This window comes from Cygnus atratus, chromosome 3 (assembly GCF_013377495.2).
Source record: "Cygnus atratus isolate AKBS03 ecotype Queensland, Australia chromosome 3, CAtr_DNAZoo_HiC_assembly, whole genome shotgun sequence".
Lineage (NCBI taxonomy): Eukaryota > Metazoa > Chordata > Aves > Anseriformes > Anatidae > Cygnus > Cygnus atratus.
Window position 1 is genome coordinate 65,010,257 of NC_066364.1, and position 14,803 is coordinate 65,025,059.

Consider the following 14,803-nt stretch of genomic DNA (forward strand, 5'->3'; position numbering starts at 1 on the left):
TTGAGAAGGGGGAAAAGTCACACAAGAGTTACTATTTTGTTGTTTCTTCTAACAACTTGTTTTCTAATTTCTGCCAGAGATCATTCCTGTAGTTCTATCTTGTGTATTCCCTGCCAAGCTTATACATATTCATTGCTCCTTTAATCTAATCTCACAAACAACCCCTGCAGTTCCTCTGATTTTTTTTTCCTGCCTTTCTCCCACCAGTTGGTCTCCATCTCTCTTGCAGGAAGCGGTTCAGAACAGAACATTATATTGTAGCAGTGTTAAGATGAGAAAATATTCACTGTTCTTTCTCCCTCACCCCACACATACCAAAGGCCCAACATCTCACCACCCACCATTTTTCACCCACTTTTCACCCAACTTGCTTATCCTTTTCCTTTTCTTTTTTGACGCTGATTCCTAAGTAACTGAACTTACTGCCCATGCCCCAGTATGTCCCTTCCCTCTCAATGTATTTAGTAAATTTATCCGTGACTTTAAGGAAGCCTTCAAAGTTTCTCCTTATCTTCTTAGGTTAGGTCACTCTAGAGCACAGTCTCTGCCTTCCCTGGCCCAAACATGTGGATATTGCCACGTAAAACACCAAAGATGAAATGCTCTCATATAATAGTATGAAGCATATCTGTTGACCCATCAGATCTGTCCATTGCCTGATGGGTTGTGGGATGTTTTGTTTGTTTTAGATTTTGTCTTTTGTTTAAACAGTCATACGCCTAAGATAACAGTAACTTAATTCAACATGAATTGTAGAAAACCATAGGAACTTAAGTCAGACCTGCCTCAGAAAATAAGAACAGAAAGAGAAGTATAATATACAACTACTCTTTATACATACGAGTGTCAAACTAGCAGATGCCAGCTAGCCTTCTTTATTGGCTTAACATTGGCTTAATGTAACACTGTCACATTAACTACTTACTTCCCATTAGTGATTATGAGCATCTGTTTTTAAATACTTAACTATTTATGCATGAACTGCACGGACATTACCATGAATGCAACCATTTGCACTGTCATACCCTAGCTCTGCCTTCTTAGCTTCGGATAAAGACCAAGGAGATATTCTGAGAGCACTTAAGTACATAGCTCCCACTCAAAATGAAGAACCAAGGATGGAGAAATTGAGGAATAAGAGAGACTACGTGATACAGAATAAGCAGATACACCCCATCATGGCATGAAAGAGATCTCTAAATTCTGACCTGCTGCCGGTTCAAAACAGGATCACCCGGTATAGACCCACAAATCGTTCTGACTGTAAGCAACCCTCCACATACCACTCCACTGCTGAGCGGATGCTGGACAAGTCTAAATGGAGTTGAATACATCCCTTAGGGTTGACAGAAAATGCCATCCAAGATGATGTCTTGACTTTGAAAGCATCAACTGGTCAAATCTGGTGTCCCAACTAGCTGTCCGTAGAAATGCAAGTATTTCCTGCACGTTTTGACTCTGAAGTCTTACCCTGAAATTCAGAAACTCCAGAGAGCTTAGGAGAATCCAGCAGCCAGTCTGTCAGCTCGCTGGTACCGAGGATGTTGCTTCGAAACTGCTTCCCTCCATTCACGTTCCAGGTCCCCATGGCAACACGAACACGCTTGAAGCTTGTGAATTCAAACTGACGCTCTGACATGGCCTTCAAAATACTCGGAGTTACTGATGGAAGAGGGGAGAGAGAAAAAGGGCATGTAAAACAAAAATGTGTGGTAAAAGGAAAGAAAGGATACAGCCAGCAGTGACATGTAAGTCACTGTGAAGTAATGACATTACCCTAGTGGCAACAACGCAAAAGCTAAAGACTGACTCCAGTGGCAATGGCGATATCTCTGAGATAATTGGAGCTGATGCCATCAATTCCTCTTCAGGAAACCAGGCACCCTATCAAACCCTATCAAAGCAGTTTTATCTGTGAAAGATGGGTCACTCACTTTCAGCATGTTTTCCAGCACTTCTTCTAGCAATGACCTAACAAATTATTTTTCCTCCCTTAGTCTTTATCAGTTGAGCCTACAGAGACTGAGCATGCCACAGCTTACAACTTAAATCCAAGCCGTAAGAAATTTAGAGTGGGGGGAAAGGTGGAGAGTAGCTGAGTCTCACATCACATCTTCAAAGCTGGCACTGTCATGGCTCTCTAGCCTGGTCAGAAGTCCTTAAAGTAGTTTATTTTATTTTATTTTCAAAAGGATGCAATTGCTTATATGTGACAGTCAAAAACAGACAAAAGAAAACTGGAGGGTTTACACAGGCCTCACCCAGCAGTGCAGTCTGGTCCATAAGCATTTTGCCTTTGTCTGCATATTCCTCACTGAAGAAGTCACCCATGAGTAGCAGCTTGATGGCTTCCTGCTTTACTGCATCAAAAAAATTTGACTGAATGGTACGAGACACAGACCGGGCTCCATCCTTGAGTTTCCCAACCTACATCAGACCAAAATCAACAGCGCAAGTGACAGTGTAGAGTAAACCAGACGCTTTTCTTTACAGTCACTTCTGAGGAAACAGCTTTGCCATTTTTCTTTACCTTGTGCTTTCCCTCAAGGGCACGGCTGCCAGTAAACACTCTGCTCAGATTATGACCGTTGAGAGTCCACATTGCTTTGTACGATTCCACAAAGCGCTCAACTATAGATTTAGAGTTCAATCCAAGGCTCTCTAATTGAGTAAGCAGGATCTGGATTTGGTGCAGAAAAACAACAACAACAAAAAAAACAACAACGTTTTTAAATATGCTTTTGTTTTTTATTCTCAGTTTAAGTATTCCAGCCAACATGATTCTGTAACACAGAGCTGGCAAGAAAGACTTGTATCACTGAGGCTTATGCCCCCTTTCTTGTCTTTCCTGTGGAACAGGCAACTTACAGAGCATGGGCATCCATGAAAGGTCCTCTGACAAACTCACCTCCAGTGCAACAAAGGACTGTACGCTGTTAGTACGATCCAGGCAGTCCAAACAATTCATTCGAAAAGTACCTGTCTGCAGACTTCAGTAACCAAACAAAGGAAGAGGGAGGAAAAGAAAAGGTATATTTTAAAAATAACAAGGTATAAAGGTATATTTTAAAAATAACAATAAAAATAACATGTTGATTGAACAAGATCATCAAGTGTTCAGCCTGAATATACCCACCCACAATTTCACAGTGCAAGCACATTGTGCATAGTGTATTCCATTACATATCTTGACTACGTCTACAACACCGTGTCAGCTAATCCATGTACTGGCAATTTTCCAATTTCTAAACAATGCAAATGCAGTTCAGCTAAATAATCTATCTAGCACCAAGACGACACTTCACCTAAAGATTATATTTCAAGACATTTCAAGAACATTTATGTTCCTGGTCCAAACACAGTGATGAACCAGGGAAGGCTAGGAGGGGTGATGCCCGGCTATGCTTAGACACAGTGGCAGGGTACACTCACCGTGGACTTACATTCTCGCCCTTTGCGAAGATGCCAAAGTCTTCCCAGTGTAACTTCAGTTGAGGCCTCAGTAAATTTTCCAGTTTTTCAGTTTTCCCACCTTTTGCAAATTGGTGGTAGTCAAAGTTTATCATGGGAGTGTCTGCTGCATGGGAAGAGGCCCATAGCAGTTTCTGTTTAAAAATTGAAAGAAGAAGAACAAATCCTGTTCAAGCCACAGCATAAGGATTGATGACAGCATGCTTTTCATTGTTAGTAAACTCAGACAGTTTACCACAGTTTTGACAAGTTCGCAAGTTTGAAATACCAGACATGGAAACAGCAGTGAAAGTTCCCTATTTGTTTCCTTTCCAAAAGTAAACTGGTTTGTTAGACCCCAATTTTCCTGCAAGGGAACTCGAACTGTAGCTGCAAAGTTCACCTCAGAACTGCTGCTGTCTGTGCCTTGGCTAGTGGCAGCCCTGCAGCAGTGGCCTACTACGTCTGTACAAAAATAGTGGTGCTCTGGGCCAACTCAGGACAAGGGCCCTGATAGGAAGGATGTCCAGAGCTTCTTAAGGTACGTGAACATAACCGTGCACAGGTTTATTTTGTAACCATTCCTTAAGTGCCGAGACATAAGAATATGTGGCCCTAAATTTAGGTGGAGTGTGGCTGGGGAGGAAATAAGAGAGAAATGATGTCCCAGGAAACATATTATAAAATTTTGTGGTAAACCACAAAAGTGAAAGAAGAGACACAAATAGCCTCATTATTTCATCTCCTATTTCCATGACCTCACATGCATTTCCGTAATCACCACAAATCTCATTAATGTATCTGTAATAGATACGACAATAACACATCCTGCTCCTCATGGCAAAGCCAGAGAGAATTGCTATATTAACTCTAACTATATAAACCTTTGTCGACGCCCTTCCCATCTGCACATTCTCATCTCAAGAGAAGGATGCTTTTTCCACTTAGACTGTGATACAAACTGAACAAAAACCCATCTGATATTATGTTAAGAGTGTAGGTGCAGCAGTTACACCGGTATAATTGTATCAAGTTAGCCCTTCAACCTTCCCTCCAGAAACAAATCTAAAGGTGCTGTGTGATGTCTGGAGAGGAAAATGTAAAATATACTTCATTACACTATTACAAAAGTCAAAACACTTGGTATCTGTTTCATTTCTGTCAACACCCCAACTTGCTGTTAGAGCCACCGGCGATGCACTTGACAATGGCATTTACCCACTGCCTCAGTGTAAATCATGGTGTACACTACGGCAGTGCTTTTACTGTAAGCATAACTACATCTGTTATGGGTGATGTTTGTGAGAAGAACAGCATTACTGGGAACACTATCGATTTCTGGCCTGGTAACAGCTGATTTGTGTAACAGCTGAAGTTAAGCTGGTGATTTCCAATTTTTTATTTGCTTCTGTTGCATAACCTAATGGTAGTGCAGGCATTCTGATCATGTGAACCCAGTAGCAGTGTCAGTAATTACAAGAATATTTTGATATTTTGAAGCAACTCAGATAAGACATGTTAAGATTGCAGCAACCATTGGGAGAAGAGTACAAGCACCCAAGGGAAGATGGAGAAACAACGAAATAAACTAATGACAGGAAAGAAGAAAAGTTTTAATTCCTGGTCATTTCCCTATAATTTCTTTACTTTTAATCTGAGCCCTTTAAAATCAAACTAAAAACTACATATTCTTTCTAATCATTCATTTATTAAATCACAAAGGTAAAGACAAAACTAAGAGTCGGTTGGATTCAGTTGGTACAAATCTTCACTTTCCAATGCTGTCAATCCAACCCCTTTCATCCAAGAAAGTACTTTCTTTTTTTTAAACAGGGATAAAGTTTAACAATTTAGTTAAACCAGATCTTTATTTAAAGGAAATGAGTGAATGCAAGGTGTTTACTCCAGAAATGTCCTATTTCTGACTTAATTTCAGGTTGTATGATACTGACCAGAACACTGTTTTCAAGAACTGAAATATTTGATAAAATATTGGTATTAAATTTACAAGAAATGTCAGGTTTGTATCCTTATAGTTATTTCAACTTCTTACTTATCATCTCTTACCACTAAATTCCAATGTTTTTCCAAAATAAACTATAAAAACTATTTTAAAGAGAACAAAACCAATAGGGTTTAGAGGCTTAGCTGTGTCAAGCAAAAATTCGGTAAAAAGCTGCAATCAGAAGCTAGGACCTGACTTCATTTCTGTACCTTCCTCACTGGCTCGCTTACTTCAGTCACTGTATGTGGCCATATTCCATACAGGGGGACACCTTGATTGTGTCATTTTCTACTGGCGAAGCTGGTGATTCCTACCCGCTCTTTTGGAGGAGGAAGAAAGGGTCACACAGAAAAACTGCCATTAAAACGCTCCTTGCCTCAAGCACATTATTCCAATAGAGAGGTAAAACAAACAGTAATTATTATTTAACAAGAATTTTCATTTCGCTTAATTTCACAGAGTAAACATTTGAACTCAGATCTGTTTTACCAGTCTTTACCAATGATATTTACATGTAACACTTACTACAGGTGTGTACGTAAAACATTCTTCGTATTATTCTTTGTAAGATATACTTCAAAGCATGTAGGCCTGACTTCTAAAGCAATTAGGCACTTTGGAGGCAGACCGCCATCAGCCTCCAGGCAGATGCAGGCAGCTGTGAACTTGCACAAATCCTACTGAGTGACAATCCCTAGCTTCAAGCACACATTGTTTTTTAAAATCTGGCCATCCTGCACTAAAATTCAGTGCAGCTTTAATTCTACAATGCTTGACATCCTGAAAAGACAACCCAGATGCTTTCAGGTATTAGTTGTGCCTAGGGACATTTAGGGGGAAGGAAAATCTCTCTCAATATACACCAGGCTGTGAGCTGGTGCTGTGGCAGTTAATTCCCATCACAACCAGTACTGGATAGCTGTTTGCCATTACAATCAGAGCTTCCTCTTAGTAAGCCAGGGTCAGGGACTGGTCCCAAAGCAGTTCATAGAATCACAGAATCATTAAGGTTGGAAAAGACCTCCAAGATCATCTGGTCCAACCATCCCCCTACCACCAATGTCACCCACTAAACCATGTCCCTAAGCACCAGGTCCAGCCTTTCCTTGAACACCCCCAGGGATGGTGACGCCACCAACTCCCTGGGCAACCCGTCCCAATGCCAGTTCTGACAATCTCATGAGGCACCTGACTACAGGTCACTGCATTGGTGACTACATACTATGACAAAGCTGACCACAATTCATTTTTCCAAACATGCACTACTTCTTAGGATATATAGGGCTTTTTTTTTTCTTTAAAAATAGCCTGGTTGAAGAGAGAGTGTATAAAGATATGAGGAAATAAGCAAGAAGACAGTGCTGGAAATCAAGCCCCTGAGGCTATAAAGCATCATTCTCCTGTATCTAATATCTAATAAAGAGACAACACAATTTCTTCAGATGTAGTATTCATCATGTACTTGTCCAGAAAGGGAACAGAACATGGAGGCTCAAGAAGTCAGCAGTTTAACCAAAAAAAACAAAAAAGAAAAAAAAATCATTGCTTTTACCTTGAAAGCTCTGTTAAGCACCTCCTCTCCTCCTCTGCTTCCCAATAGGTTAACAATCACTTGTTTTCCATATTGCTCTTTCAGAAGCATCATATGCCTACAGCAAAAGTAACCATAGTAAGCACAGAACATACAGAACAAAACTATGTAACATTGCCTGCTAACTTTTTCAAACCACAGAATGAGAGATCACTGGTTGTTCCATCTAGCAGGTTTCAGCCCCAGCGGCTATAGACATCTTCCTCAGTTTCCTTGCAATCAATTATTAAAGTGCAAGTTGTGCAAGTGTGAAATTAAGGAACATGGTATTTTGTGCTATAAATAAAGAAGCATCTTAGAAAGCAGGCCCCTGATCTTTTATGCCACTGTTAGCTTTGACACTGTCCTTGCGTGCACCCACCTCTTGGCTCTCAGCCTGGAGGCTGCACAGGAAAGACAACCAGAGAGGAAAACATATTACAGCAGGAATTGTCCTGCATCTTAGGGATGAGCCAACAAAGAGCCAGTGGCAGCAATGGGGTCTAGGACTCCAGTGTCATGACCACAGAGGTGCAAACATGCCATAGGTGACAGGGCTCAAGTATTTCTGAGCTACTGCAACCCTGAGATAGTCACTTGCAGCTTACTTTTAATTACGGAGGAATGTTATTAAACATAAGTACTGCTACAGTGGATCAGACCAAAGGTCCCTTTAGCCAAGTGGCCCGGTCCAGATCCTTCAGGACAAACACAAACAGGACAAGTATAAAGTGATATTTCATCTGGCATGTATCGCCAGCCTCTCAAAGCCTGACATTTAGGGACTTGCAAGTCGAGAGTTTTTAGCCAGATACAGAGACACCCATTCTCCCCTCAATACATTCTTTTCAAGTTGGTATGCCTGTGCTACAGGAGCTGTGCTAGTTTATTAATAAACAGTAAGATCTTAAAGACCTCTTATGCCACATACTACCACCACAGCGATAATTAAGAGGAAGACGGATAAGAATAGACAAGAAAAATAAAATATCTCACACAAATAAAAAGCTATTACATGCTGCAAAGCGACAAGGAACGGCCAAATGTCAGAAAGTCAGCAAGTACACATCTTATGGCATGCATCTTTAAATCCTATAACCAGAAATAAGCCACACTAACCATGGAAATGGAGAAATTAAAGAAAAAGTTAGCAGCATATGTTTCAAGAAACACGGTAAATGTATTTTCTGGTGTTGTTTGTGCTTCTGGTTCTGCAGCTAGTTCTCTGCATACCAACTCTTCCTGTACATTTGCACACCTCGGATCCCACCATAGGATCCTGTTTCTCCACTTACGTTATTTCTGAAGACCAAAACTGCTGACACTCAGGTCATCTGCTTGAGTACTATGAGAAGAACTCCCCAAGGGTTTATCGGGAAGAGGGGACGAAAAAAGATCCACTAACAAGATTACCATTCGCTTCTCACAGTGCCTTCTCAACACATTAACCTATCAGATAGGAAAATTTAACAGGCTAAACCCACTCTAACACACTGTAGCAGGCTAAGTCTCGGTGCCTCTTTCCATATAAATAGTTGCTTGTTCTTTGTCCATTTCCAAAGAACTGTCTTTTGCAGTTCTGTAAGCAGAGAGATTCTTAACTTCACCCAAACTAGAGGCTTTTCTGTGTACAAGGAGAAGAAAGAATAGTGTGAGCTGATCCTCACGCTCATGTTTCTTGGAAGAAACTAATTCACCAGTTGCATTGAGGTCACAGAGATCAGATACTCTGAGCTAAATGGTGTTACAGAGTTGTTCCTTGCTGAGGTACTCCCAATTTGTGGGGAAGCACAAAGAGGATGCTAACAAGTTACTGTTTTCTTTTTACACGAATTATCTCTGCTGCAGAATGCAAACCTCTACAATGAAGATTCAGGAAACTGGCAAAGCAACTTAACATGGCACCGGGTGACAGCAAGATCATGAGCCTCAAACACATTTGAATTCAATAGGATTTATGAGTCTTAAAGAGCTTTCAGAATCTGGACTAAGTCCCTTTGGAGCAGGGACTGCTATGGTACACAGACCGTTTAGCTGCAGTCCCTGTTTGGGGTCCTTCCGTGCTGCAAAACTATTAACAGTTACTGAGGTCATGTTTGGTAAAAGTTGCAGTACATGGAGCCATGGAATCAAGAGGACTCACCTAAAAGCACTTTTTAGCTTGGACATAAGAACTCATTTGCCAAAACCAGAACAAAACAGAAATGAATCACATGACCTGGCACTTACAAGTCAAAATTTTCCAAGAGGCCAAATCCTTCAGGCAACGTTTTCACTGATGTCCATGGGAGTTTGCCCTTAAAGGACAGCATTTCAGTCAGATATTCCAAGAAATCATGCTGACAGATGGATTTTTTTATGGTTTCCAGCTGCCACGCAGTCTTAATGACTTAAAAAGGTTTACAAGCCAGTCTCTGGGTAAAGCAGACCATCAGCATGACAACATCACGCAACACTGGTTAGAGAATAACATGCTGTTATTTCTGTGTAGCAGTACAACAGTGAGAAAAGCAAATCCTGAATGGTTCAGAAGCAGTGTTTAATTTTTAACTGTCTGGGTTACAGGGGTAAAGAAGAACACATGCTCTGTGTACTGTAAATGTAAATTCACATTTGTTGAAATGTTGCAAAGGGTTACACAGACCTTTCTTTTTCGTACCACTCAGCATTTCTCAGGTTTTTCAGAAAGAAGGTAGGAGACCAAATTGTTTCAATTAGCATTGAAAGAGGAAAAGAAAATGCATAAAAATAAGTCAATAAATAAACCTACATAATCCTGCAACACCTGGGAGATTGGCTACATCATATAAGGGATGTTTCACATCTCTAAGGATTTACTAGGAAGGCACGAAGTTGTGGAATCTTGGTTAAATACCAGGTTGCTGTGTTATTGCCAAAGCTGCATGAAGCTTACCTGTCAAAGGCAGGAGCATTAGCTTCCAGACCTCTGTTAAGCCTTAGATGATGAGAACCCACCTAAATAAAATAATGGAAAGAAAAGAGAGAAATTTGCTGAAGTCCTAAATCACTAGATGTCTCCCTTTTTCCTTCACAGAAAACATTTCTTTAACAGCACCAGATACCCCTAACAGACTCCACACACCCACACATATAATACACTTAACACAAAAGCCACAGCTTTTATTAGACAACAACATTTACAATTACAAGTGAAAACATGATTATTATTAAGCAAAGGGATATCTACACATCTTTTTCATGGCCAAATAAATCATATCCCCTTGCCAACTTCCTCTAGCAAATATCCCACACCGTATCACACGAATATGCTGTGTGCCCAGCATTCTTCCTGCCCTTCACTCATCAGAAAAGGCTGCAGTTATGCCATTTCCATGGACTGTGTGTACTGAGTTATTTCATTGTTTTGTTATTTACAGAAACCAAAAATTATCGGAACAGTCCTTTGAAAACTTGATGGTTAAAATCCCGTACCATCAATCTACACTGCTAATTGTTTTTAAGATCATGTATTGTTTCCTGTACACCATCATCTTTCTTTATTTTTCATGAGGTTGGTTTATGCAATTCTTCACCACCATATTCACCACCAGTGCCAGCACACTCACATCCAAGGAGTAAGAGTTACTAGTATTCACCAACATAAATGAAAGCTGCATATTCTAATCCAGATTAAGCAAAAATGCAGATCATGTCCTTGCTAAAAAGTTGAAAATTCTGTTTAACCAAAGATGCTGTACACTAGCCAAAAATATATGGGGAAAAAACTCTATGGCTTCATAACACAGAGAACAACAGTGCTGGATACAGCTACAACATGGGAAGGAAGCGTGCACAATCACAGGGACAAACCTCCTTTATAAAAAAGTATTGCCCTGGATGCTGCTAACAGAGGGAACACAGTCATCTTTCTTTTGTACTAAATCCAGTAGTCCTGAATGGTTCTTAGGCGCTAGATTTAATGATAAAAAAGTATCAAATGATCTTTGAAGAATCTAAAAAAAAAAAAGTTTTATAACATCTTCTCTGCACTAACACATATGCATATATGTGCGTACTCAGTCTAGTTGCTCATCCCTCTGCTCAGAGAACGTGAAGCATGCTAGGATGACTCTTATTTGAGCTTTTAACTGGTTATAAACTATAACACATATGTAACCTGCTACAGTTGATGCATTTATCTCCTGATGAAACGCTACAACTTTGCCTTGCAGAAGATCAGATCATCATTACTGTATGATCAAAATCTAGCAAACACACCACCCCAACATTATACTTTATTTGAAGTCAAAGTGCTGCTGGTATTGATAGAGACTCCAATTTTATTCTGCAGGTCAGTATCATGAGATGGCATAATGATCCTGCTAACCAGGCATTTCATAATGAAAGGTTATTCCAAATCAAATAAAAAACATTATGAAGGCATTGCTGTAACCTTCAGTTTAGGACATCAGGACACAGTCCCTTACATAGACTTTCCTGCAGAGGCACACAAACACATTAAATGTTAAACCTCAATAACTATAACTATTTGCCTGTTGTTTTTTTTTTTTTCCTGTTTATCTAAACATGAACAATTTCCTACAAAGTAAACCTGAAAAGAAATAGTTCAGCATTTTCAAAGAATGAGCTCTGCATCTCATTTTAAAAAGTACACAAATTTTATGGAACTTCTAAATTATAAGTAGCAAGAGAGGTAAGCAAGGTAGGCTTTTTGATTTATTTGTTTACCTGCAGCCCTGGTTGCTCCCAAAACAGTGGAACAGAACCTCTGATCTGCACAAAGGAAGAGACATCATCATCCAAGTAAATTGTCTGAAAAAAATAAAATAAATGGAAGGAGTTCTCCAGTTAGAGCTATCAGTCTGTGTCTCCTTCATCAAATGACAGTTTAAGACACTGAACACGAAGGGTGAAAAAAGTAAACAGTCTATCTCACTGTATCCCCTTACCGCTCAGCCACTTTTCCATAGTCTCACACACATTGGAACAAAGCACAACGTATTTGCTTTCATGTCATCACAGCAGACTCAATTCACTACTCACCGGAAATCAGAGAGAATTTGAAACACCACCACTGGCAATGTGGAAGGGATCTTTCAGCCACAATGAAGATGGATTTGATCTACCGGTGAAGAGGCTCGGGAAGACCAGGACATAGTCTCCCTCTGTCTCTCTCAAAAAATTTAACTGCAAAATGTCATTGCTCCTTGTGACCGGTGATGGGTAATGTCAGGTGTGGGATAAGCTTATCCCTTGCTTTATTTACTATTTCTTATTTCACTGCATGTCATGCATGTCAGAGTGCCCAAACAAATCTCAGTGAAACCAGCAGCTTCACCACTCCCATCCCGAGATACAGTGAACAGTATGTGATCTATTTCTCTTCAACAAGGTTTACAGTGAAAGGCTCCAAACTCTCCATTTCATTCCCAGACCAGAATTCAACCTCTCCCTTTATATTTTTTATGACCACAGCTAACGAACTGATTTCTAATCAAATTCACGTGAAGTACAAAGACCAATTTCCCCTTTACCTTCCCCCTCTGCCGCCCCCAAGCAAAGCATTGCATTATATGTTAACTTAGCACAAAAGGTACTATCTTCAGACAGGGTATAACCACAGAGCAACTGTGCAAAGCCTGGCTCTCTCTCCTGGCCTATACTTAGCAGTGGAATCCTGGCTGTTTTCCACATGCGACACACGATACGCATGATACACATCTCTGTTATCTCCTGCATCGCGGCGAGTCTTCTGCAGCCCCAGGGAGGCATGGTATCCATACAGGTCACCCAGGTAGCTGCTTCTCTAACTGCATCACATCACTTAGCAGAACAGCTGCCAGCTGGCTGGTAACCCCCAAAATAGAAAAGAACATGAAAATGGGTTACCATACCGCTTTACTGCGGCTTGTGCTTTGGGATTTGCCACTAGGCATTCTGGTTGGGTGGCTCAAATGAAGCGCCTTCATTTACCTGAACCCCGACCTTGACCTCACCACCAGTGTACAATTTCTAAAGCTGCACATGTGAAAAGAAGCATATACCTACATCAGAGAGGTAGGTATTTAGACATTTTGCCAACAGTTAACAATATTTTTGCAGAGCACTCACAACTACCTCCATTTCACTAAGATGAAAGTTTTAAGTGGCTTTGCCAAGGACAGAGTCCACGTTCGAATGACATCTAGCCCAGATGTACTGCAAAATTGTATGTTTTCCACCTCACACCAAGGAATTAAGAACCCTTCTATGTTGCATCTCATCCTCCTACAACTCCTGGAAGAGAGGGCAGGTGCTAATTTGTTGCTGACAGAAGCCTACTGGTGAGGCCTCGCAGCTTCAGAAATACGGGTCTAAAACACACTCTCACGATAAAAAATTTTTAAAATTGCCCGTACCTGAATGCAAGAACTAATTACCATGGCAACACTCTTTCTTTGCATTTCTGTGCTCAGAAGAGATAACAGAATCAAAGAATCCTGGAACATCCGGAGCTGGAAGAGACCCACAAGGATCATCAAGCCCAGCTCCCGGCCCCATGACCATCCTGCAGCTGGACTGCTGGAGGAGCGAGCAGGCCCACCTGCTTCCTCTTCATTTCCTCACTGCAACAGGCTGTCACAAGGTGAGTCAGTGACTTCTAAACACTGAATCATCTTTTCATGCGCAGTCATGGACCCTCAGGAGACAACTCTAAGGCAAAGCAAATTTGTGTCACTCCGCTGACAGCCCCAGCGTTTTCCTGACTCATACTAAGCAAGGATCTGGTCTTGAATCTATACAAAGAAGAGATAAGACTGGCTCACTTCAAAATTTGACAATAATCACCTTAGTGATGAGTTGAAACAAAATCTTAACACTTGATGATGACTACAGACAAAGCTTCACATGAAGTACAATCTGGCCACTCAAACAGCTTACCACAGAGGATCAGCTTCCTTACTGTCTTCTGGAGCATCCCGGCTTCCATAACTAACTGAAAACTTGACAGCTCAAATATCTCTTTGGCCAGCTCTTTTTAAAGTCTCAGCTCCAAATTCTCTAGACCTACTGATTAAAATAACAATAATTCTAATTTTAATACCTGAAGTTTAACATCTTCCTGAGCTATACTTTAAGTGGCAAGTATTTCATCACAGTTTATAGACCATGAGTATATATCCTGCCTTCTTTACGCCAAATACAGAAGAAAAATACTGACCAAACATTTCTGCTTTTCTGCATTAATAGAATTTATATTCTGCTCATAGTTCCATTTACCAGTGATTCAACATTGTCAGATTTAACAGATGTTTGTTTCTATTATTATTCATGTTTTCTGTTCACTGTTTCTCACCCATTAAGTCTTCTGTTTTCTTCTCTATTAAGCTGTCCACTGGAGAACTGAAAAAAAAATTATTCAAACCATGTGTGGATCATTTCTGTCACGTAAAAACACGATTCCCCCAACCTAATGTGATGGATGTGAAGTCCTCTGTCAGGATGAGGTCTAATATAGAACTCCTCTATGATGATAAGGCATTTAAAAAAAGAAAAGATATATTTATGCACATTAACATGTAGCTTTTAGAAATTCAGATGAGGTTTTTGAACTGGGAGCATGGCCTCCTCACTACAGATCACTCACAAGAAAGTTCTCCACATTAGCACTTTTTTTTTTTCATTCTGTTCTCTGGAGCAATTCTGTGGTCTTTCACAATTCTCTCACCTCATTCTCGTGACCCAGATGAATCCAAAATTATTTTCTTCAAAGCTGCCAGCGAGTTGGAAAGAGACCTAGTAATTTTTAATGAGTG

The 14,803-nt window shown here is 40.4% G+C and overlaps 1 protein-coding gene across 5 annotated transcripts in view; it reads right to left on the reverse strand.

The window, feature by feature from the left end:
- Positions 1-14,803, reverse strand: part of SYNJ2 (synaptojanin 2) — a 64,275-nt gene that overhangs the window by 24,634 nt on the left and 24,838 nt on the right. For all 5 annotated transcript variants that reach the window (XM_035538606.2, XM_035538605.2, XM_035538607.2 and 2 more), the window contains 8 exons: positions 11,736-11,819; positions 9,940-10,001; positions 7,008-7,104; positions 3,433-3,605; positions 2,909-2,990; positions 2,531-2,680; positions 2,262-2,427; positions 1,471-1,662 (listed from right to left, as the gene is read on the reverse strand). In XM_035538606.2, coding sequence (XP_035394499.1) covers positions 1,471-1,662; positions 2,262-2,427; positions 2,531-2,680; positions 2,909-2,990; positions 3,433-3,605; positions 7,008-7,104; positions 9,940-10,001; positions 11,736-11,819 — 1,006 coding nt within the window. The remainder of the gene's footprint in view (positions 1-1,470; positions 1,663-2,261; positions 2,428-2,530; positions 2,681-2,908; positions 2,991-3,432; positions 3,606-7,007; positions 7,105-9,939; positions 10,002-11,735; positions 11,820-14,803) is intronic.